The sequence below is a fragment of the Rana temporaria genome, chromosome 6 (genome assembly GCF_905171775.1).
Source record: "Rana temporaria chromosome 6, aRanTem1.1, whole genome shotgun sequence".
NCBI lineage: Eukaryota > Metazoa > Chordata > Amphibia > Anura > Ranidae > Rana > Rana temporaria.
This window is the reverse complement of record NC_053494.1, coordinates 111,367,203-111,393,888: the sequence shown is the minus strand read 5'-3', so window position 1 is coordinate 111,393,888 and position 26,686 is coordinate 111,367,203. Positions and strand designations below refer to the sequence as shown.

Genomic DNA, 26,686 nt, shown 5'->3' with positions numbered 1-26,686 from the left:
ACAGACAATAGATAGTCTGTGATGGCAGATAGCACATATTGGCACACTGTGTGTGCATTTAGAAATTTTGGCGTATTATAAAGTACAAAAATTAAAAAGGGTTTTGTGGGCGGGGGATGGGCGGGGGATGGGCTTCTGTGGTTCAGTCTTTGACACGGCCCATCATGTCAATGATATTTTTGTAATTCTGTTCGATGACTAGCATCCTTTGGCGCATGTTGTCCATTTCCGTGCTACACTCTGAAATGACATTTCGCACATTCTGCTCCATGACTAGCATCCTTTCCCGCATGTTGTCCATTTCCGTGCTGCACTCCATTACCTGCTGTACTATTATTGAAGCACTTGCACGTGAAAAATGTGCTACACCATCTTCATCCCCTAAAAAGAAACAAATTGGCATTCAAAATATGTAAATAGTTTCCAGCCTATCTGCATATGTTTGGCCCTATTAATATAGGGGTGACACTGACCTGATGGCCTGATAATTTCCACATCCCCAATTTCTTCATCTTCTATCACTCCTCCTTCTTCCACCACCTCAGCCTCATCCTCCACGACTCCTCCTTCTTCCACCACCTCCCCCTCATCATCCACGACTCCTCCATCTTCTTCCAGAACTCCTTCTTTAGCCATCACTACCCCTTCAAAATCACGCAATTCTGCTTCGTCCAGTTCCGCCTCATCTTCACCGAATTCTAAATCCAGAGTTAAGTCTTCCTCCTCTCTTCCTTCCACATCCTCCTCTCTTCCTTCCACATCCTCCTCTCTTCCTTCCACATCCTCCTCTCTTCCTTCCACAGCCTCCTCTCTTCCTTCCACAGCCTCCTCTCTTCCTTCCACAGCCTCCTCCTCCTCAACATGTGGAGGTGTTTGATTTTGGGGGTGTCTGGCCCTCTCTGCCTCCTCCAATTGCTGGCGTCTTCTTTCCCCTATAAGAAATAATAAAAAACAAAAGGTATACTCATCAGCACACAGATATTGGATATCATAAATCGCACACATTGCATAGACGATACATTTATGATGATTTTTGTTTGTTTATTCTTTCAGCAATCCTCCATTTTTGGCGTAGTTCTAGGCCAAGCTCTGATCCTGCCCCTTTTTTGCAAAGAAGTGACACACATGGATGTCCCCCCAAAACATTAATTCTCGTCGACCCTCCAAATAAATATACTTTGATTATTGAGACACAGGTGCTTTGCATTTCCAGATGTTAAAACATCAGCTTTATTTGCATTTTGGAGAATGAATCTTGTTTGCCTGTCACATGCACTCAATTTAATTTGTGTGATTTTGCTATTCAACAATGTTGGAAAACCAAGTTTGGGGCCAGTCAGCCATGTCCAGGTGTGTTGTTCCTGGACTAACCTCGCTTTTTTGCAAAACAATGTCATATTACGCGTGTTTACTATTTCACGAAATTTGGTAAGGGTTGTTATTTGACATAAACACAATACAGTATCTACACGTGTTCAAAAGTACAAGCAGGCCAAGGAGGCAGATGTGAAAAAATACATGTCAACACATTATTGCAGACATTCCCCCCCCCTTAAATAATATGGACTTACTTTTACGCAGAATTTTGAGGATCTTCTTCATGTGATGTGGCTCCCTCAATTTTAAATCGGACCAACGCTTCCGGAGTTGCTCCTTGGACCTGGTGACACCAAACATTCTCCTCATTCTCCTTGCCACCTTGTCCATTATGTGTGACTTTCTACGGTTTGGTGTTTTGTAGGGCCCACATTCACCATCATAATCCTTCCTCCTCATGATGTAAACCAACTCCACCATTTCTTCGAACGCCATATTAGTGGCTTTATATCTTTTAGGCCTGGATCGGGACGGTCCTGCCTCTTTCCCTTCACTTGCGCCATGAGAGCTCCGTGCCCGCTCGTGTGACATCGCCATCTTTCCTTCCCACAGAGATTAGGGGCGTGGAAACGAGGAAATGTCCCGTCAGGGGCGGAGATGAGGGCGGGGATTCTTGCATATGCGGAGTGTCGCGAATGCCAACAACGTATTGACGTAGGTTACGCGGAGAATATTCGCGCGATTCCAGAACCTACACAGTTAACGCCATATTTACTTTTTCAATTGATTAGGGGCATGGCAAAGGTGACGAGGGCGGCGTTTCATACATACGCGGAGTGGATAAAAGGCGCTTGACGTGATTACGTAGGTTACGTGTTAATTCAGCGAGCGTAACAAACGAGGATTTTGAGAGAGGCAGGTAAGAAAATTAAACATGGGATCAGCAGCGGGCTCTAAAATGTAGAGCCATGGGATGGGGGTTTGGTCTGTTGGTTGCACAGTTTTATTAAGCTATTATGTCTCTTGGATACCAGAATGTGATTTTCATACCCAAATGCTTTTGTAGACATCACAAAATAGAGAGGTCAAAAATGCTGTGACTCATTATCAATTATGTAGGGTGTATTCAGATCAGGCCAAGTATTGTTCTGTGTTGGTTGGACAGAGGTCATTAGGAAGTTTCTTTCATGTAATCAATGCTGAGGGGCAGGATATCTACACATGCAATAGTGCCTTGATGAATGCTGTCATTTGTAATAATTGTGTATGGTTCTAGATTTCAATTATTTACTGCAATGTAACCAAAGGGGCGGCATGTATAAAAATAATGTTAGCTACAACCAACCAATGGGGCCGAGCTGGCCAGCATTTTCTAAACAAGAGACACTGTGTTTGTATTTCTATATAGGTACTACTTTTTAAACAACATATTCTATCAATGTAAATGCTGAGGCTTTTTTTAATTGTGTTTTTGGTTTCTTTTTATTTTTTCAATCTAGAATAAAAATCAATAAATCATCATTTCCCAATGGATCTCCTGCAGACCCAAGAGATTATCCAGCACTTGCTGGATAAATTTAGGGAAATGCCCATCCTGTGGGATTCAAAGCAGCCCACCTACCACAACAAGGACGTACGAGCGGCAGCACTTGAACAGCTAGCAGCATACATGAGGACATGGGTGCCAGAATGCAGTGCCAACATGGTGAAGGATAAACTTGCCAACCTCAGGGGCACATATAGGAGAGCGTACAAAGCTCACCAAAAGCAGCTAAGATCTGGAGCAGCAGCAAGACCACCAAAGGAACCCAAGCTGTGGTATTACAGCCAGATGTCATTTTTGCGGGATCAACTGGAAGGCAGGCCATCAATGTCAAGTCTGAATCCCAACCTTCCCTCCACGCTACCTCCCAGCGGGACTTCCCCAGATCACCACAGCCCTGCAGAGTCGGATGAAGAGGGCCTGGCTGACAGAGAGGCAGATCTGCGCCTCTACGATGATGAGGTATAGTAGTTTCATAACTATTTATGTAATAATATTAATTATTGTTTGATTCTTGACTTGATATTGGTTAATAAAATACAAGCTGGGAAGTAAAAATCTAAAGTCGTGGGCAAACAAATAGGTGTCAGGGATGACAACTGCAGGGGTCAGAGGGTGAGTCTGTTTTCAAGTTTAAATTCAAGGCAAAAAATAAGATTCAAGCATGAAAATGTGAGTGATTATATTCCGAAATATATTACAACATGTCCCTTTTTTTTACACAGGAAGAAGAGACCAGCCAGGAGGTGGCAGATCCTCTCCTCACTGACAGCCAGGCCGAAGGGGTCAGTGGCAGCCAGGAGGAGGCCGGGCCCAGTGGCGTTGAGCAGCTCCCCAGGACAAGCACCACCAGCCAGGCTCCTCCCCTTTATATTAGGCCACCAGGCCGTAAGAAGAAATTGGGGGCAGTGGAGGAAGCCAGCCTCAAAATGATTCAGGAGGCGAGTGCCATCATGAGGGCCCCCCTCAACCCCACTGAGGCCTACAGTGCCTCCGTGGCACATGATCTGAATAAAGGCACGGAGGAGCAGAGGCAATTGGCCAAGGGCATCATCAACCAGGCCCTTTGGTGGATGCAGAGGGAGCTGCTGACCCCAGACACTGGGCTATGTGACCCGGCCCGGCTTGCTGAACATCATACTCCTGCTGCCACATCATCCCCACCTGCAAGGGCCCAGGGAAGACCCGCTGTAAGGCAGCCTGGAAGGAAGGTTGCAAGGAAGAGGAGACGTTGATGCCCTGCCTTCCATTTGATCCCCCACAAATGGCATCTTGTTTGGACTACCACAGCTTGGGTTCCTTTGGTTATGTGCTGCTGCTTCAGATTTTAGTTTGTGTGCCTCCTGAGGTTGGCTAGTTTAGCCTTCACCATGTTTGAAATGCAAGTTTGCATGTATTTTGCTAGCTGTTCAAGTGCTGCCATTCTGTTTTTGTTCCTTTTTATCATTTGCTAAAATAAAAGCCTTTTTGTTGATTTGAAAAACGTGCCTATTGTTTGTAATACTGTGGGTATTATTTTAGGCATCAAACATTACAAACAAATAAAATGTTTAATCTAAAATATTCACTAACTCATGGGGGGGGGGGGGGCATTTGGTGTGCCAACATGGTAGACAATTTAAACAACCTTCAAAATAATCCAGTTAAATATACAAACAAAAGCAAAATCAAAACTATTTCCTATTAAAATATTCTAAATGGTGACATAACTATAAACACATAAATAAAGTGGGAAAGATAAACATTAAACATTAAAAGCAAAAAATTAGACATGTGGAGGACCACTAAAAATATGATACGTCGGGCCAATAAAAGATTGCTAAAATCTTACTACATCACAGCTAACAAATGTCACTTTTCAGTATGGAACAACTCAGTTGAAATAACATGAGCTAAATAACTGATTATTTATAGCAAGAGAAGAATGAATAAAACGACGGAATCAAGCGTTGTTTATTGTGTGGTTTGCTTCAGTGTTCTATTGCTAGAATTAATCTTTCTATTGACGAATGTGCCATATCCCAAACAAACGTGAGTTTTACCTGAACGAGCGCTCCCGTGGCCTCATTTAGTCTGAGCATGCGCGGGGTTTTTGTACGTTGGTTTTGTGTACTCACCACCAAACATGTCCGTTCGGACAGGATTTGAGCGGACGGTTTTAAAACAAGTTTGCAAATAAATGTCTGCTGAAAAACGGCCCGGCGGGCAAATGTACGGTGAAATTCTGTACGCTCGTAACTACACACGACCAAACATGTCTGCTGAAACTGGTCCGCGGGCCAGTTTCAGCAGACATGTTTGGTCGTGAGTATGGGGCCTAAGTGATACAAACTGATAAAAATACCAGGGAAATGTCCCCCTTAAGAAGATACGACACCCCCTGTATCGAGACACGTAGGGGAGCGGACAGGATGGCAGGAGAGTCTGTGTGAGGCTAAGGAGGACTTTACCATATCCCGGTCTCTGTACATCATTACGGGCCTGTTTTAGAGTGGTACACTTCCGCACCCACGCTGTGTGGTTTAATAAACCTTTAAAAACTTTACTTGCACCATCCAAGTTTTTTTTATCTTCTATGATCCGGAACATATACTAAGGAGACCTGGATCCCAGGATTGCCCAAAATAACCCAGGGGTGGTTCATAAGCGTGCACAGACCAAGCTTAGCTGCAAGGTCGCACGCTCTGAGGTAAGCGTCCATTACCTTGGGGGAGCACCTGTGTGACAGCACTCTGATACAGCTTTTTGGATCACTCACTGGGCCGTGTTTTATGAAATTTACTTCTCATTCCAGGAATGCTGCTATTTGAATATCACATGCACTAAAGCACTTTGGAGTATTCATTATATGCACTGGAGCACTTAAAGCGGTGGTTCACCCTCATTACCAACATTTTAGCATTAAATTAGGCATAGTAGCGCGAGCTACAGTATGCCTGTATTTATTTTTTTAGCCCCGTACTCACTGTGCAATCGTATAGATAAGATTCCGACTCCCCGCGGGGAATGGGTGTTCCTATCCAGAGGGAGGATGATTGACGGCCGGCTATGGCACGTCACGCTCCCCGAAGATAGCCGGAGTAGGTCTCGGCTCTTCACGGCGCCTGCGCACAGACTATGCGCAGGCGCCGTGAAGCGCCAAGTCCTATTTTGGGTATTTCCGGAGAAGCGTGACGCGCCATAGCCGGCCGTCAATTATGCTCCCTCTGGATAGGAACGCCCATTCCGCGCGGGGAGTCGGAATCTTATCTATACGATTGCACAGTGAGTACAGGGCTAAAAAAATAAATACAGGCATACTGTAGCTCGCGCTACTATGCCTAATTTAATGCTAGAAAAAAAAATGTTTTATTAGGGTGAACCCCCTCTTTAAAGAATATTTATACAAGGACTTGTGTGTCAATATACTGTATATTCATTCTTTAGGATTTATTGTTTATCACCATTTTTTTTATATTTATGCATGTTTTTGCACTGTGTTGCACGATTATGCGATTTTCACTGTACATTCAATTTTCTGGTATTTTTATCATTTTGTATCACTTAGGCCTCGTACACACGACCAAGGAACTCGTCGTTAAAGACACATCGTTTTCCTCGACAAATTCCTTGTTAGGCTTGTCGAGAATCTTGACAAGCTTTCTTTGCGTACACACTGTGAAGATAAAATCTGGTCGTTCTCAAACGTGGTGACGTACAACACGTCCGACAGCACTATAAAGGAGAAGTTTGATTCCACTGGCACCACCCTTGGGGCTGCTTTTGCTAATCTCATGTTACTGTATGTTAAGTAAAAGTTTGGTGAGAGTTGATTCGCGCTTTTCAGTCTGTTCCAGCGTGAAGAATGTGCTATCTCCATTACAAACCCTACTTTTACCAAAGGCACGCTCCCATCTCATACTTTATTCTGAGCATGTGCGGGTTTCTAAGCATACACACGAATGTGTTTCTCGTCGTAAACCAGCCCGACGAGAAACACGACGAGGAAATTGAGACTCCCGACGAGGAAAAAGAGAACTTGACAGTTTTCTCGACGAAAAACATACATACGACCGTTTGCCTCGGCAAAAAAGCTCTGCCACCAAGTTTCTTGATGGATTCTCTCGAGGAAAACGGTCGTGTGTACGAGGCCTCACTGGACACTCACCAGTTTTTTGTAGTGGTGTGAGTACTACTAAGTTTCTCAGCGCTGCGTTTTGTTAATTCATTTAATTTGGCACATATTTATGAGAGGTGTTTCACTCTAGCAGCTTTATTTATATTGATTACATTTAAGCCTATAGGAGTGGTCGCTCGCAAGACTATTGCTATTTCAACTAGATAGATTATATTAGATAGACAATAAAGAGGTTCAGTAGTAGGGAAGGGTAAACCGCAGGTAAAGACTAGGCTTGCATACGGCCTTTAACTTTAGTTTTGTTGACATGCACATTTCACTAAACATAATCTTTGCTTAGGTATATTTTAATCATATTTTTTAATTATACAATTTAAGTTTGTACATTTTTTATTGGAAGAAACCCTAGTTTGTATTCTTCCACCTCTAAATGGAATATTGTATTTGTAGTATCTTTTCTTTTCAAGGAATAATAGGATACTTTAATGGTTTAGTTTCTAGTATGATGCTATGGTATCACTGGGGAAATCCCTTTAGCAGTGAAGGGGCTATTTTTAAAATAGCTGCTACATTTGCTGTACAAAGATATTTAACTTATAGTAGAACTCCTTCTCTCACCTCCAGTACTGCACATGCTTTTTCCTGCTTACTAATGCACCATTGTGCCTGACCACCATCCTCTCCCCTGCACTCTGCCTGTGCAGACCACCCCACACCTACTCCTCACCTTCCCTCTCTACATTACCCTTCACACTCACCACTATGCCTGCTACCATATTCGCCACCCCGCTCTTACCACCACTCCTTCATAGAACGGGGACACAATTGCTAGCTTTAAAGAAAAATATTGAGGAAACTGGCTTAGTTAATACAGAAAGTTGACCTCTCTGAAGCCTCGTACACACGACCGAGTTTCTCGGCAAAAAACAGCAAGAAACTTGCTGGTTTTTTTTTTTTGCCGAGGAAACCGGTCGTGTGTACACTTTTCGACGAGGAAACTGTTGAGTATCTCGTCGAGCCAAAAAGAGAGCATGGCTTCTTTTTCCTCGACGGGAATGGGGAAATTTGGCTCACCGAGATCCTCGACAGCCTAACAAGGAACTCGACGAGCAAAACGATGTGTTTCGCCCGTCGAGTTTCTCAGTCGTGTGCACGAGGCTTTACTCACTGCAGTTTATTTAATTTGGATTGTTAATGAGCATCAAAATGTACTAAACTGTAGATTTTCATGTTCCATGTTGCTACCCACCATTTCTTTTCTCAGGTTGTCACAGAGATAATTTACTAAACTGTTTCATTTCTCCAATAAGTGACAAACTGGAAAAAATATCTACACACACACAATTCTATAAAAGGTGGTAGCTGCTTGCTATGGAAAAAGAAAGATAATAGCTGTTACCTGATTTTAAGAAGTTGTTCTGTCCATAAATGCAGAAAACAGTATTTTGGATTTCCTTTGCAAAATAAAGACACAACATTTGATTGCATATGTCTAGAGTAGAGCAGTATCCACTGTCAAAATTACAAACAACTTCTGCAGTAAGCGCAATTTTTTTCCCAAGGAGTTGTACTCATAAATCACAGATGGAGCCCAGGCTGTCAGTGTCATCACTAACTCCAGAAGTAACATAACAATGCATCTTCCCGGCAATTTTTTTTTTTATGGGTGAACAAAGGTTTTCTCACAACTGTACAAATCTCTCATTGTTCGAATAACGGAACAATTTAGGATCAATATGTTCTCTGTATTGAGTTTTCTTACTCAGAAATACTCTTTTTTTGCTGGTTTTTACAGCAGCACTGGACCTGTGGGCACAGATGATATTGGCGCTATATAAATTGTTTAAAGATGCTTGTGTCTCCTCTCTGCATCTGTGTAGGTTAGTCTGCACAGTCTGACTGTATGTGAAATAAGGGTACAAAATAAGTTGCTTACTCAGCACCAATACCAATTTTCCGAAAGCAGAGGCCCTGTAGAATAAAAAGACGCACGTTACAATTGTACGCTTGTTGCACAACTATTTATAAAACTCAAATTATCCAGATAAAAATATAATACATGGTGATTTTAGGTCCGGTTGGTATCTGGTCTGGTCTGGGACCTCTCTGGTCCAATCTTATTCCAATATGATATCCCCTCAGCTATATGACTTTGAGTTAAGGCGTTCCCCTTCATGTAGTATCCCCTCCCCCCTCTTTTTTTTTTCTTCTCTTCTTTCTTTTTCTCTTTTTCTCTTTCTCTCCCCCTCTTTTTCTCCCCTCTCTCGTTCCCTCCCTACACTGGGATTGTTCTTTCTTCTCCTTTCTCTTCTCTCTCTGTTAATGCTGGGAGGACGGGGTGGAGTTATGCCGTCCCTATCCACCCATACCGGCTACAACAGGGGTAACTTAGTGACAGGTATATGACCAGTATATGTAGGTAACAGGCCACAACGGGTTATGAGTTATGCTGTGTAAAAGGATCCAGAGGCCCCTGATTATGAATATCCCAGTATCTCTCATCCTTGATATCTTATGCTACTTCCACCTTGGGAGATATATGATAGTTGAAAGCTTATGTGGGGCTATCGAAAATGCTGTATGACTCTAACCATATCTGTCTGGCTGGTTCCTAAATCCCAAGCATAGCAATATGTTGTAGCTCTCCTGGATTTCGCATTCAATATATAATGTTGACACTGTATTGTCTGTAACATTGTTCTCTTTCTACTTTCAATAAAATCTTTATGGAGAAAAAAAAAATATATAATACAGGGGATTTTAGTGCAGACCTACACAATATATATATATATTATTTTTTTGGTTAAATATAAAAGATGGGCTAAAAAAGAAAAGAAAAAAAAAGAAAAAAGATGGGCTTGCGTTGAGGTACATACTTACCAAACAGTCATCAAATTGTGCGGATCTGTGATATCACAAAATCTATCCTAAAATCTCCATAGGCGAGTTAACTGTGAGCTCTGGTGCTAGAATTATTGCTACCTCACATGGGTTGTTTAATCGCGATTTACATACACAACTATACCCTGTGCATGTTTTTGCATTTGGGCAAAGGGGCTTATGGTTATTTTTATTTTTTTTCATGTTTTTATACATTTTATTGTTTGTTTGTTTTTTAAATTTAACTTAATTGTTATCACAAGGGATTAACAACCCCCCATGTGATAGCATTGGGCAGGTGATGGGTACTGTTTATGTTAACATTGTGGGTCTATTAGACCCCAATGTCTCCCCTGCCCTCAAACCATGTAACCAAGCACAGATTGTGCTTGGTTAGATCAGTTCTGAAACCAGAAGGAAGGAAGTTATCATTGTTTCAGACTTCATTCACTGCAGAAGGGATCAAGGAAAGGATGCTACTTGGTCTCCTCCCACTTGTCATCCTGCTGAAGCTCTTTGATGTGGTCCTGGGTTCACAGAAATAGTGCAAAAACCCACAAACCACTCAGGGGATCCTGATGATGGCTGGGACTGCACCACCTGCACTGTAAAAGTATTTTTTTTTGGGGGGGGGGGGGGCTATACAGCCACCCAAACTACTTTTACTCTGCAGCTTGGAGCCTACTGAAGAATATGGCACAAGCTGATGGCTGCCATTAGACTGTGCTTAATCCTTCACTCTTTGGTCCAGATAGCTGAAGTAGTTAAAGCTAGAGTAAGAAAAAGACCAGCAGAAGACAAGGGACATTACTTATGACCAATATGATGTGTTTCTTTTGCTGATGGCTCCTGCTTTAGTTGAATCTTTCTCCTCCAATAGAGCTGGGAGACCTGTCGTATGCACTTATCAAGACTGCCAACCATGCCCACCTCATTCATCCACTCCATTCATAGAAACATTGCATTGGTAGTAAGCAATGTCCATTGTGCTGAGATTTTTTGTTTACTAAACTTAAGCTTTCATTATTTTTGTCTGGCCAAAACTTTTTTTTTCTTTTCTTTTTTTTTTTTGTTTTGGATAAAGTGGGGAACGATTTCATAACCTATCAGGTTTTACTGTTTTCTGTGCCTCCATTACATCTATTTTCCCTCACTTATTGGCATGGTAACAAGAGATTGATTAAAGGGAAGTGAGCCTTTCTAGCCTTTCCCTGACATTTTTATTGCTGCCTGTGTTGATGTTTGAGATTTCACCTCACTCACTTCCTGTCTGGTTAAACCATTGTCGCCAAGACACTTACCCCGACTTGTTCATTACCCGACTTAGTTGGGGTAGGCGGTACACTTTGTTGGGGGTGAGCCAGCCACGCCCTGTGACCTTTGACCTCTGGAAACCCGCCTTCTGACCTTTGACCTCTGGGGGAGGTCCCTGTTCCAATTCCTAAGTCCTAGCCATATTCTTCAATGGGAAACCTGAACCCTAACCCAAACCCTAACCCCTAACCTCTAAACCCTAACCCTAACCCTAAACCCTAACCCTAAACAGAAAGTGAGTGAAAATCTCTCTAACGGAGCCCTGGGTAGTGGTAAGAGCCCAAAAAGAGTTGTAAGCCTTCTCCACTCTATCCAAAGGTAAGAAAAATGGTTTAGCTGGACATAAACTTTAACAGTTCACATTCACATTTTGGCATTTTACTTGTTCTACATGCCATCCAAATGCTTCCATATCGTTATCACTGTTATACAGATGTTTCTAGACCCTTGCATTTTATTTAATCTGGTCTTTAGACATGTCTTAATTTAGCAGATTTCCCCCTATTGATTACAAAAGAGCACAGAATGCGTCCCTTTCCTCGCACCAATACATACTGTATTTCACATTAGATATTCCCAGGACATCATGTGATTGCAACTCTAGAGAACAAGAAGTAGCAGCCATATCAGTCTGTGATGAGGATACAAATATGCGTTTACTGCAGCCACTAGCTTTAATTTACTAGGTGATGCCTGGAAAATTGAAATAGCTTTTTTGCCTATATTACTGTTATATATATATATATATATATATATATATATATATATATATATATATATATATATATATATATGCATATAAAAAGACTTTTGCCAACTGTCAGACCTATCCCCCTCTTCTATCCCCCTCTTAATGTACATAATCCTTCTAAACACTTAAACATACATCATCCAGCCATGACTTTCATCCAGTTTAGTTTCTCATGTACCCACCATTTCATAATCCTTGTCAATAAGTAATTTAATTTTGTTAGTTTTTTTGTTTGTTAGTGTTCTTGCATTTGCCAACATATTTATAATGCAACATTTTATTTTATTACCAGTTTCAACCTCTTGCTGCCCCGCCCTATGGCAGTTTTACTGCTGCAGGGTGGCAGCTCTCTACTGGAGTCACGTATATGCTTGATCCTGCACTTCCACCTGCAGGGGGCTTGCCTGCACTGCCAGTGGGCCGCTTTTGCTGTGATTATTCACAGCAGAAGCCGATCGGTGGGAGGTGGGCACTCAATGTCCACCAGCACCTGTCGATCACCAGGCAGAGACTCAGAATGGAGCTCTTCCTATGTAAACAAGGCAGATCCCCATTCGGACAGGGAGAAGGGATGGATTTTGTGTTCCTGCAAATCATCTCTTCCCCTAGTAAAAGCAGCACATACAGTACACAAAACACTGGCTAAACACACAGTTAGCCCTTTAATCGCCCTATATGTTTAACCCCATCCCAGCCAGTGTCATTAGTATAGTGATCGTGCATATTTTTAGCATTAATCACTGTATTAGTGTCACTGATTCCTACAAAATGTCAAAATGTTCAGTTTCCATTTGTTCGCCACAATATCCCTGTCCTGGTATTGGTCTCTGGTCATTGGCTACCATTACTAGTATAAAAAAATAAAAATCCATAAATATAAACCATCGCTTATAGACGCTATAACTTTTTTTTACCAAAACATGTAGCAGAATACATATTGGCCTAAATTTATGAAGAAATTTGATTTTCGCATATTTCTTTTTGGATATGTTTTATAGCAGAAAGTAAATAATAATAATAAAATATATATATATATATATATATATATATATATATATATATATATATATATATATATATATATATATATATATACTATAAAACAAAAAGAAAAACAATTTTGAATTTATATATATATATATATATATATATATATATATATATATATATATATATATATATATAAAAATTCAAAATTGTTTTTCTTTTTGTTTTATAGTGCAAAAAAAAAATGCAGTGGTTATCAAATACCCCCAAAAGAAAGCTCTATTTTTGGGAAAAAATTACAGACATTATATTTGGGTACACAGTTGACCATGCAATTGTCAGTTAATAGATAAGTTCACCTTTGGGAACATGTTACATGTTCCACCCAATTTTAGGGTTCCAAGTGCTACAGCCGCCGCCCGCTGCCCCCCTCCCTGTGACAGCAGTATCCCCCATTGAAAAACAGCACGGTCGTGCGGGGTTCCACCCACACAGCCGCACCATTTAATGAGCAATGGCATGAGCATGGCATGAGCATTATGCTGAACACTGGTGCAATGCTTTTCAGGCTCCTGCGACAAAAAATAATAAATGCTATTTTTTTTTACCTGCAAAAAAAGTGCATTTATTATTTTTTTGGCAAACGTTAACTTATCCTTTAAAGCAGGCATATGCAATTAGCAGACCTCCAGCTGTTGCAAAACTACAAGTCCCATCATGCCTATGGGTGTCATGCTTGTGGCTGTCAGAGTCTTGCTATGCCTCATGGGATTTGTAGTTCTGCAACAGCTGGAGGTCCGCTAATTGTATACCCCTGCTTTAAAGTAATGCAGTGCCGTATAGCAAAAAATGGTCTGGTCATTAAGGGGGGGGGGGGCTAACTTTTCCGGTGGTCAAGTGGTTAATAGTTGAATTGCATCCTTACTGCTCCTTCTGACCAAACTCCAACAATATTCACACTCATCCCCTGCTTACTCCCACTCCTTTGTTTTTTTTTTATCTTGCCCACTTTTGTTTTCCTTATCATTCCCTTTCCTTCAACATCCTAGTTCATAATCTCCTACAATATTCTAACCATTCTTTACCCAGCACAGATTCAATGTATCAATTGAGATGCAGGCTTTGCATACTATACTGTAAGTTTGCATGCATACAATTTTGACTTTTTTGTCCATGGACAATGAGCAGCTATTGAAGAAGCAAATTGCTGGAAGCAGAACTTGCGATTAACTCAAAGGGTATATAAATTGAGTTGCAACATTTGCAGTAGATTAGAAATAGGACAAGACTGTTTAGTGAAAGCTTGCAGAGAAGGGTTTTAGAGTTGCTAGGATATGATATGATTATAGAACAAATCAATTTTTAGCTATACCATGCATGAGAAAAGAATAGGAGATGTTCTTCAATTAAAGACAGCAGGCATTTGTCAAAGCATTATAGTGTTTAGAGAGTGAGAGTGAGAGTTCAGAGCCAAAAATAATCCTTGATTGATAAATAGGATGGAATAAAATATATATAACTTTGTTTTAACTTCCTGTGTCCAAACCATGCACCACAAAGTAAAGTTATTTGTGTGTGTAAAACAGTAAGAGATCTCACCAGTTATACCTTTCTAGGGTGTCCGTTTATGAAGCAGTGAATTCTATTCACTGCTTCGTTCTCCGGCTATCACAGTGAAGATTTTTCTCCTCTGTGTGCCGGTTTATGAAGCGGAGAAGATCGCTTCACCCTCGGAGGAGTGAAGTGATCTTCCAACGCTTCAAACAGTGTAGAATGGCCCCTGATACTGGAATCTCGTGAGACTTTACGAGATTACAGTACCAGAAATTTACAGAAACACAGAGATGTCAGTTTATTGAGCGGTGATAAATTATCACCGCTCATTACACTGACAGACCGCGTGGTCAATGTAATTAAAATAACGAGTCCCCTAGATAATATATATGTGTATACACACACATACACTATATATACATGTATATACACACACATTATATATATATATATATATATATACATGTACACATTATATATATGTATGTATATATATATATATATATGTATACACATAAATATTACAGGGGGACATGGTTACAGTGTTGGGGGGGTCAGAACGAGGTAGAAGGAAGTTAAAAATCTTCCTCCTTCCTCCTCAGAACCCCCGGGATTCCCTCTTCACTCCCCGCTTCACCACCTCTGAGCTGGTGAATCGGGGCATGTGAATTCTGACACAGATCACCAGTGAAGAGCTCAGATCACAGCTTCATAAACTGGCTGTTTCTGTGTCAGTCTATGAGACTTCACTGTGTGAAGAGATAATCGGCGGGAGAACAAATTCAAACACTTCTCCCCCGATTATCACTGTTTCATAAACTGTTTATGGGCTGTGATCACTGGTGATCCCTGGGATCACCGCTCTTCACTGCTTCATAAACGGACACCTAGTTCAATTGTTTTGCAACCTGTGGTAATCTGTCCTGGGTCCAATAGTCCAGTTTGTTAGTCCGCTTAGTAGTGTGCTGGGCCACTGATTAAAATCATGTGGCCCCGTCCAGCCTAACTGACGGGGCCCTCTCCAGCTCTACCCCTGGTCCCGCCCCTGGTCCCTCCTTCAGCCCCACCAATGGCTCCGCCCCTGGCCCATTCCCACCTTGAAACTTTCTCTGCAGCACATTACGGCATTAGTGGCATTGGTGGCACTGTCTCTGCAGGCAGCACATACGTCATGGGCCATAACGCATGTGCTACCTGCAGACAGTGGCACCCATGCCACCAATGCCATATTGTGGTGCAGACAGTGCCACCCATGCCGTATTGTGCTGCAGACAGTGCCATCCATGACACTAATATCATAATGCATGTGCTGCCTGCCGACAGTGCCACCTATGCCGCAAATGCCATATTGTGCTGCAGACAGTGCCACCCATGCCGCCAATTGCATAATGTCATTGACCGCATGAGAGGCACTGTCTGCAGGCAACACATGCGTTTTGGCCCATAACGCGTGTCCTACCTGCAGACAGTGCCACCCATGCCGCCAATGCCATAATGTATAGATGCTTCTGCAGTAGTAGTATATCTTGAATCCCCCCAAGCAAGCACACACCTGATAGCTGGGCCCCAGGAGTCACTTCCTCCCTGATCCTGCTGCTGCCTGGACTTGAGTGCGAATGTCCACAAACTATTCTATTCAGATGGCAGCTCCTTTTTTTTTTTTACTCCTGACGGCTCCACTGCTCGCCTCACTGCTTCTTCTCTCAGGCCGATTTATCTGTCTATTTACAACATGCAATTTTAGTTGTGGCAACTAGATGGCAATATACAATTAATGTGTCTCTGGGTCCTGGTTTCTGATTGGCTAATCTGTCCTATTTAATGATCACAATAACCCAGACACAACATCCAGATGAAGTGACCGTTTTGGGTCACAAAACTAGTCGATGTACGATGCTTATGCTATCAGACGACCACTGCTATATTTACTGAGGAATCCATCTGTGTCAGCATGAAGCTCCCTTGAAATACGGAAGTGCTACAGCTCACTTTGATCTGCGGTTCAGCTTTCCTGGATCTTGAGTGCCATCTACTGGCGACTGGAGGAACACTTGTTCTAGTTTTGTACCAGGAAGGACGCATTACATCTCCACACATGTTTTACAAACACTGTCTGTGTCTGCCAGGACTGCCTGAATACCACACAAGCAGACAGCTGCACTGCACGGCTTGCAGACACTCTATGGAGAGAATTTGTGGCAGACTTCAGCAAGGGTAAGAACCCTCTAGACATCATGGGATTGCATGATCTGCATGTGAGAACAATCTTGTGACACTACATAGGAGATATATTCCTTTTGAACTAATCACCAGTTGATTGTTCCCACCCCCCCCCTTTCCTCTCCAGTCTGCATCAACACTGAGACTATTCATTGTGTGTATGCTGTTTCAAGCTGAACCTGCAGTCTAACAAGTCCATGGGAAATCTATTACCTTCCAAGCAGCAAAATCACTTCATAACATTTTCATACTGAGGTTTGATAAGTGCTTCAAGTTTGGCAGAGACGGCGATATCTATTCCCTGTATGTTCATGTCAGCCACATGCCTTCATGAATGGACCTGTTTGAGCTTACTTTGCATAGGATGCGCTTAAGGACTATTTTTGTTTGATTTTTATTAATCTGAGACAATTGTTCCATAGCACTTGGAGACATCCAGTAATCTATTGAGCACTTCCTGGACACTTTCCCTAAACTGATCGGCTGTACATATTCAACATGTGTGGTTGAATTTGCATCTGCTTCCCCCTTTTTCTGACCCATATCAGTGGGGTTAGCCACACATATTTTCATATATATATTTTTTGCCAGCGATCAATCTTTATATCGGAAGTTTGTGTTTATCTCCTCAGTCAGTAGCGGTTGGTCTGCCTTTTAGCAAACTTTTACTATACAACGTTGTCATTTTGCATGTGGTTTTTATAGAGAATTTTACATTGGAGGAACGGGTCCCACTCGGGAGGCCTTTGTACCACCCCAGTTGGACCTTTATATATTATACTGTGTCTGTATTCATCAATAAAGTTTTTGTTATCATTCCATTTGACCCTGTTGCTGATTCTCCCTTAAAGACATTATTTGAGACCTCTGTCGCATCCTTCTCTTTTTTAACAGAGCAGAGGGGAAGAAATCACTCCACGGTGCCAGGGAAGGCCCTATAGAGGACACGCTGGCCGGACCTTGAGCCAGCAGGAGGAGCGGAAGAGACATTCTGACATTCTTCCGTGACCGAAATAGGAGAAATAGTCCCTCCCCTGCCGCCACCTACATAAACACATTGAGCCATTGTAATAAAAAAAAGTAAAAAAAAACTTGGCTTGGTTCAAGGCATGGACGATGTCCGGTCATGGTGGCTGGAGGAATTTTTTTTTTTTTTTACATTAATTAGTTCTCTGTTTGGGTAGCCTGGGCCCCCTGCTGGTCGGACTCAGAACAGCAGGGCCAGTTGTGCTGGCCTATCAGCGGCTCTGGTAGTGTCCTTTGCCACTTCCATAAATTGGACATATGCAAGCTACCTACAGAAGTCAGTATGTTCATTCAAGGTCACCAGGAGAGACAACACCCTTTTTTCCCTGAAATATCTTTCTCCTGAAATGACAATATTGTATGAAATTAGGTCTGATCTAGGCTGTATGATTACTGCTAGTTCCTAGCCTTTCTTACATTCTTACACTGTCCTTTGGATACAATGTAGACATATTTGTGTCAGCAAGCTGTAGTTTTGTCTTTGTTTTTCTTGAAATTTCAACATTATGTGGTACAGTGGAACCTCGGTTTAAGAGTAACTTGGTTTGAGAGCGTTTTCATTTGCTAGCAACTTTTTAAACAAAATTCTGACTTGGTTTGCCAGTGTTGACTCACAAGACCAGCAGAATTCAAGCTAAATAGGCTTGCAGTACCTCATTTGGCCTGAGGTACAGGGGCGCACAAGCCGCGCAGAGACGCAAATAGGCCTGCAGTACCTCATTTGGCCTGATGTACAGGGGCGCAGGAGCAAGGAAAGCCGAACATTGGCCCGCAGTACCACATTTGGCAGTTTTTGGCACTCTCTGGCACCCCCTACCTCTGGCCGCATTCGGTATTGCATCCCATTGAAGTCAATGCAAAACAAATTATTTTTGTTTCCATTGACTTCAATGGGGAAACTCGCTTTGATATGCGAGCACTTTAGATTACGAGCATACTCCTGGAACAGACTATGCTCGTAATCCGAGGTTTAACTGTATTTAGGTAGATTAGTAACTCTGTGAAGATTGCTTATTGTGCGTGCATCAAACAAAAGTTTTACGATCAGCAGTAAAAAACAGCAAACATTTTGGAGACAGAAGACTTGTGTTTGATTTTTAGTAAAATATTTTAAGGCCACGTGCACAATATCAATATCAATTCTGGGATTTTGCCCATAATTTTTTTACGTACTACACCATGAGGGGCACTCCTCTTTTTTATGAGCTATTGTAGGAGGGATAGAGACCCCATTGGCATATCCAAGGCATCTGGCAATTGGTGAAAAGACGTGTAAGAGGAGTTGTTATCCTGGGAATGAACCAAAGGCATTTATTTGATTGAGATCTGGTGAGTGGCCATTTCTAGCGGTGACGGGAATATCACAGAAGTGGTGACATTTCGTTGTGTTATAACACCTCATGGGAGAAGCATTTATACAAGCACCTGATTAGCATATTGGGACTTTAATAAGCAGAGGACCAATTCTGAAGTCCTCTATCTAATTGTCACATATTTATATTTTTTCACTATATATACACATTTTTATATTTTATATTTGTATGTTTATATTTTTTTTTCCATATATAGATTTCTATTATAACACTTGTTTGCCTTGAAGACAGTGACCCATTGTATCTGGGATAGGGGCACCAAGGTTTATATGAGCACCATGTCATAAGCGTATAAGTAGATATATGCAAGTTTTTTTGTGGTTTTGTGTTTCTTTGAGTTTTTACAATTTTTCTGAGAAGAATATTTGTATTTGGCACCTGGCACATATATATACACATATATATCTATTCGGTGTATTATCAAATGGAGGTGATATGTATTGGGGGATAATAATTAAAATCATTGCCCAAAAGTAAGTGGTGATAGATGAACCACTAGGGGAGCACAATTCACATACTATAACTATAGTAGTGACATTATTGACAAAATATGGCCAGTGACTGTATATTTAAACAGTGATGTCACTGCTATCACTTCTCCTTTGCTTAAATGGCTGGGCATTCCTCCGTCATGTATGCTAATGTGCCGGTGACAATGGTTGCTAGGGACACAGTGGGTGCCAGCACCCGCAACTTCTTTAGGAACCCCTCACAGCAGGAATCTGGCATATACAGAAACAGTAGAAATACCACTTTGATATATTATACTAGGTTTCTACCTTACAGAGGGCTGAACCATCTCAGGGCATCATTTTCCCATGCAATGGGGCTGTGCCTGCACTGCATTGGTTGCCTGCTTGTTTTGTCTAGGGGTGCAAGGAAAAGCTATACTTACCTGGTTCGTCGATCCTCTGGAAAACTCTCTCCCCAACATCCAGCAGTAGACTGTTCCTGCCATCTTCATGTCTAGAGCCAGTCTATGGGCGTGATCATGTCAGGAACAGTCCATTACCAGGACTGCAAGCGTGCGGAGGTGGGCAGGAGAGGCGGGAACCGATCTTGCGCTCATAGGAGTGGCAGATTAGGTAAGTATATCTCCACTCTCCTCACCCCAGATAAATAAAAATAAGTTAACCCATGCAGTGAAGGCACATCCCCACTGCATTGTAAACTAAAAAATGTGCCCGCAATTCTTTATCTAAGTGATGTTTACTGAATATAAAACATAGCACACTGTATTAAAATAAATAATAAATGATGTATTTTATTTCAGATAAATCGTGGATGCACACTCCTGAAGCTTTATCAAAACACTTCATTGCCTACAATGCTAAAGTAAGTACAATGTAACTTTCTATCACTGGAGATAGTTAAGAAATGTACAAATAAAACTACAACAGCTGTCATAATACATAATACAGGTGCAATGATAAAAAGTTGTGATTTATTACTGGCACACTATTACCTTGTTTTAATCAAATCTCCAGCTATACAAGACATGCCTACTGGACCTAATGGCTATGCCATTCAGTTGCATTTCCTTAACATAATCTCTTTTAGAAATGTAAAGTGTATCTGAAATATTTATTTCTACTAAGGATGTTATTAATCTAGAAGCTCTTCATATGTAGGTGTTCAATTGTTTGCAAGTGCTTCTTTTCAGAATGTAATGCAGGCTGAATTATTCACAAGTGCTATAACATATCTGGGTGTTTGTGTTAGAGTATTTGATGGAGAAATCATCATACATATCTTCAAGCATTTCTAGAGGATTCCCTTGTGTACAATAAACTTATTTTAAACAGTTTGTAAGCAAAATTGTTTGAGCAGGCAGTAGAGTTCACAGCTGCTTTGGGTAATGCCAGCAGTGATAAAATGGCTGTTTTCAGATCTTTTGCCAACAAGCAAAATAACTTCTCATACACAGCAAGCTTAAGGCTAAGTTCAGCTTTTGAATACAATTGGCTATGCAGTCCAGGGGCCCCGGTAGGTTAAAAACACTGCATCTTAGAAAAAAATTAATTAGTTTATATGCCATACCTGTAGGCCTTCAACCACTTGCTTACTGGGCACATATACCCCCTTCCTGCCCAGGCGAAATTTCAGCTTCCGGCACTGCGTCGCCTTAACTGACAATTGCGCGGTCATGAGACGTGGCTCCCAAACAAAATTTACATCCTTTTTCCCCCACAAATAGAGCTTTCTTTTGGTGGTATTTGATCACCTCTGCGGTTTTTATTTTTTGCGCTATAAACAAAAAAAGAGCGACAATTTTGAAAAAAAAACACAATGGCCCAGATTCACAGAGGGTGGGCGCACATTACGCCGTCGAGGCGCAAACGCCATACGCCGCGCCAACGTAGGCCGATACGTATTCTTCTAAATATTTTTGGTCGCAATAAGCGACTGGTTTGCGCAAAAGTTAAAGCGGGAGGACAGAATTGTTTTTTTTTACTAGTAATGGCGGCAATCTGCGATTTTTATTGGGACTGCAACATTATGGCGGACACATCAGACACTTTTGACACATTTTTGGGACCATTCACATTTATATAGCGATCAGTGCTATAAATGTGCCCTAATTACTGTATAAATGTGACTGGCAGGGAAGGGGTTAACTAGGGGGCGAGGAAGGGGTGAAATGTGTTCCCTAATAGTGATTCTAACTGTGGGGGAAGGGAACTAACTGGGGGAGGTGACCAATCTGTGTCCCTATGTACAAGGGACACAGCATCGGTCTCCTCTCCCTGACAGGACGTGGATCTGTGTGTTTACACACACAGATCCACGTCCTTGTCTGTGTAACGGGCGATCACGGCACCCGGAGGACATCGCGGCCGCCAGGCATGCGCATCGGCACCGCAGTGATGCAGCGGGCGCGTGCGCGCGCTGCCGGCAGTGGCCGGAGGAGGAGGACGTCTTGTCTCCCGGCAATTGAGAGCCACCTTGTGGCCGTCTTTTGCCTATGGCCGGGATACGAAGTGGTTAAAAGGCATCCTAAAAGCCTGGGGAAACATTCCCACTGTAAGCATTGAGTCTTGTCCTGCTTAGAAAATGTATATCCTGGATGGAGATTATATCTGTTCCTGAAGATTTAAATTCCTTCAACATCAACCACTAGGGATGAGCCCGAACATCGGGCGTTCGCATTTCGTCGAATAGCGAACAATTTGGGTTGTTCGCGGCAAATGCGGAAGCCGCGGAACACTCTTTTAAAGTCTATGGGAGAAAACAAAAGTGCTAATTTTAAAGGCTAATATGCATGGTATTGTCATAAAAGGTGTTTGTGGACCTGGGTCCTGCCCCAGGGGACATGTATCAATGCAAAAAACTGTTTTACAAACTGTAATTTTTTTGGGAGCAGTGATTTTAATAATGCTTAAAGTGAAACAATAAAAGTGAAATATTCCTTTAAATTTTGTACCTGGGGGGTGTCTATAGTATGCCTGTAAAGTGGCATTTTTTCCCCGTGTTTATAACAGTCCCTGCACAAAATGACATTTCTAAAGGAAAAAAAGTCATTTAAAACTACTCGCGGCTATAATGAATTGCCGGGTCCCAGCAATACACATAAAAGTAATTGAAAAAAACGGCATGGGTCCCCGCTTGCCCGCGACGCGGTCTGAATCACCATGACCGCGCCCGCGGGACCCGATCGCCGCCGGAGTCCCGCGATCGGTCACAGGAGCTGAAGAACAGGGATAGGTGTGTGTAAACACACCTTCCCCGTTCTTCACAGTGGCGCTATCATTGATGGTCTGTTCCCTGATATAGGGAAAGGTGATCAATGAAGTCACACGTCCAGCCCCGCCCCCCTACAGTTAGAAACACATATGAGGTCACACTTAACCCCTTCAGCACCCCCCTAGTGGTTAACTCCCAAACTGCAATTGTCATTTTCTCAGTAAACAATGCATTTTAATAAATAAATTTGCTGTGAAAATGGTCCCAAAAATGTGTCAAAATTGTCCGATGTGTCCGCCATAATGTCGCAGTCATGAAAAAAAGTTTTTTTATATGTTTTTGGGGATATTTATTATAGCAAAAAGTAAAAAATAAATTATTTTTTTTTAAAATTTCGCTCTATTTTTGTTTATAGCGCAAAAAATAAAAACGGCAGAGGTGATCAAATACCACCAAAATAAATCTCTATTTGTGGGAAAAAAAGACCGCCAATTTTGTTTGGGAGCCACATCGCACGACCGCGCAATTGTCAGTTAAAGGGACGCAGTGCCGAATCGAAGGTTTAGGTCCCAGAGTTCTGTGGGCTTAATCCATATGCCAATTTTTATCTGGAATATTGGGAGCAAGAGTTATAAACAGGTGCAGCAAGTAGGACTGGAGGTGCATGTCTCCTACAGAATTTGGAATACCCCGGGATGTAAGATTTTGGTAGTGTTCCCTGTTTTCAAGATCCACCTGCTGAATCTGAATTTCATTAACAGTATGATTCAAAGTTACATTGTCCTTTTCTAAGACATACTGGACCAGATCATTAAATTTAGTCTCCCCTAAGCTCCTGGGTTATTTTGTCTATTTCTGTAGATATGGTACATGTTATATTATGTAGTAGCACTTTCACGTTCAAATATGGAACTTGAGGGATTAAATTAGTGTCCAGAGAATCATTGTCAGCACCCTCCTTGTCTGTCAGCTTGCTGTGAGTCTCTGTCGGACCACCATGTGTATGCAGGTCTGGTGAGAATGCGCTCCAGGATGGGAGGCTGATGCTCTCACGGAGGCGACAAGGAGGTTTTCTGGTGCCCAATGTTTCCCATATGATGCTCAGGGATGCAGTGAATCTGATGCTTGTGTCTCTGTGTGAATGTGGGCTGTAGAAGCTGAGCGGGAGGTTAAAAGGGGCTGAGGTTAAAACAGAGTGCTTGGTTTAGATGACGCCATCTTAGGCTGCTGTGCATACACCCAATTTTAAAGCCATTGAGATTATCAGTTTAGGGCTAACCATGAATGATGGCCCTGGAATTATTTTTGTCACTCCAGCATTCACAGTGATACACTATATTACCAGAAGTATTGGGAAGCCTGCCTTTAGACGCACATGAACTTTAATGGCATCCCAGTCTTAGTTTGTAGGGTTCAATATTGAGTTAGCCCATGCTATGCAGCTATAAAAGCAGCAACTCTTCTGGGAAAGCTGTCCACAAGGTTTAAGTGTGTGTCTATGGGAATGTTTAACCTTTCTTCCAGAAGCGCATTTGAGAGGTCAGGCACTGATGTTGGAGAGAAGGCCTGACTCCCATTATGCACTCTAATTCATCCTAAAGGTGTTCTATCGGGTTGAGGTCTGGACTCTGTGCAGGCCAGTCAAGTTCCTCCACCCCAAACTCGCTTATCCATGTCTTTATGGACCTTGCTTTGTACACTGGTCCAAATCATTATGTGGAGTGGGGATTATGGTGTGGGATTGTTTTTCAGATATTGGGTTTAGCCCCTTAGTTCCAGTGTAGGGAACTCTCAAGGCATCAGCTTACACAGACATTTTGGACAATTTCATGCTCCCAACTCTGTGGGAACAGTTTTGGGTCGGCCCTTCCTGTTCCAACATGGCTACGCACCAGTGCATAAAGCAAGGTCCAAAAAGACATGGATGAGCAAGTTTGGGGTGAAGAAACTTGACTGGCCTGCACAGAGTCCTGACCTCAACCCGATAGAACACCTTTGGGATGAATTAGAGTGAAGGCTGTGAGCAAGACCTTCTCGTTCACATCAGTGCCTGACCTCACAAATGCTCTTCTGAAAGAATGGTCAAACATTCCCATAGACAAACTCTTAAACCTTGTGGACAGCTTCCCCAAAAGAGTTGAAGCTGTTATAGCTGCAAAGGGTGGGTCAACTCAATATTGAACCCTACGGACTAAGACTAGGATGCCATTAAAGTTCATGTGCAGGTAAATTCAGGCATATCAATAACTTTGGTAATATAGTGTATGTGCCCCTTTCACACATGTGGACCATTCATTTCATCAGTTCAGTCACATCAAAACGGATGAAGTATTTATCAGTTTTTCATCAGTAGAAAATAAAGGGTTGCCTCAATCAAATTAATCTAAGAGTAGGGGCAGGTACCATCATATCCGGACCTATAATATTGGAATATGGAATGGAATACCTGGGACATCCCCAGAACATGCCCCATGTAAAATGAAGGAAGAATAACTATCTCAGTAGCCAAGATTAAGGCAAAGAATATAATTAAAATAACATTTTATTAAGAAAAGGACATATTTTAAAAAGATAAATACAAAAAACAGATAATTTGGTATACAGTTGAAATTTACAACCGAACATTGTTTATACAGAAGGCTTCAAAAAGTCGATCAACCACAGAAATCATGGGGGCACTGGGATGTAGATCTTGACACAGTCCTCTACATGTTCTGCAGCCAAAGCCGCTTCCTCAGGAGGAGTCAATCATCATCTACAAAGTAAGTATTATCTCATAGTCAAACAGTTATAACAATTGTTTAATGATACAATAAACAAAAAGATAAGACAAATATATACATGGTATTAATCTATAGTTTGGGGATCCATAAATGTATGCATTGCTTACCAATGGAAACCACTGGAACACAAAACAGCACCCCAGAGGCACCGAAGGTAGTCCCCCCACGGCGGACATGGGAGACACTTGAGAGTATTGGTTTCTATAATATATATATATATATATATATATATATATATATATATATATATATATATATATATATATATATATATATATATATATAATGATAGAAGTGGTAATTGGTGGATAATGGAAAAAGGGAGAGAAGAAAGGGTAAAATAGAATAGAGAAGAGGAAAAAATAAGGATTAAAAGGAGGGGAAGAGTGTCAGGAAAGGTTTCACCTGCTGGTGGCACTGTCGATCTTTGGGTCGCAGTACTGGTGTCCACCGGCGGGTGTCTCCTAGCAGTCTGGAGCTGTCAGGAAAGGTTTCACCTGCTGGTGGCACTGTCTGATCTTTGGGCCGCAGTACTGGTGTCCACCATCGGGTGTCTCCTAGCAGTCTGGAGCCGACATCATCTCCTGCAGTCAGGCATCACCTGAGACTGATTGCAGGAGATGTGTATTTATACCCGGCAAGCACTCACACACTTGCCTTGGTATTGTCCTTGAGCCCTGACCTGTACCTTTGATTCTGTGTACCCATACCTGAACCTGAACCTGTTCCTGTCCCTCCTGTGATCCTATTATCCTGTACCCCTGCCCTGCAGCGCTGATCCCATCCACCTACTCCCTGTCCTGTCTTCCTCCTTGCCCCCATCTGCCGATCTCCTGTATATGACCCTGGCCTGGCTACAATTACGGTTCTGGTATTACCTATCTGCTGTATATACTAGTTTAGACTGTTGTTCTTTGTGGCTCACTGTTTGGTTGTTTGATTTGTTTTACACTGTTTGGTATTGGAGGTGCGTTTACATCTGTTTTCACTTATCTTAATAAACAACATTACTTTTTCATCTTACATACATTTGGTTCACTCGGTTGCAGTCCACACAGCTCTGGTCACACCTGTTTATGACAAAGAGAAGGAGACAAAGGGACCAGAAAGAAAGGGGGGTGGGAAGAATGGGGAACA

General features: G+C 42.0%; 1 protein-coding gene across 6 annotated transcripts in view; it reads left to right on the top strand.

Annotated features, from left to right (window-relative positions):
- Nucleotides 1-26,686, top strand: part of GULP1 (GULP PTB domain containing engulfment adaptor 1) — a 779,810-nt gene that overhangs the window by 416,607 nt on the left and 336,517 nt on the right. For all 6 annotated transcript variants that reach the window (XM_040357182.1, XM_040357181.1, XM_040357183.1 and 3 more), the window contains one exon: nt 20,356-20,417. In XM_040357182.1, the coding sequence (XP_040213116.1) occupies nt 20,356-20,417 (62 nt within the window). The remainder of the gene's footprint in view (nt 1-20,355; nt 20,418-26,686) is intronic.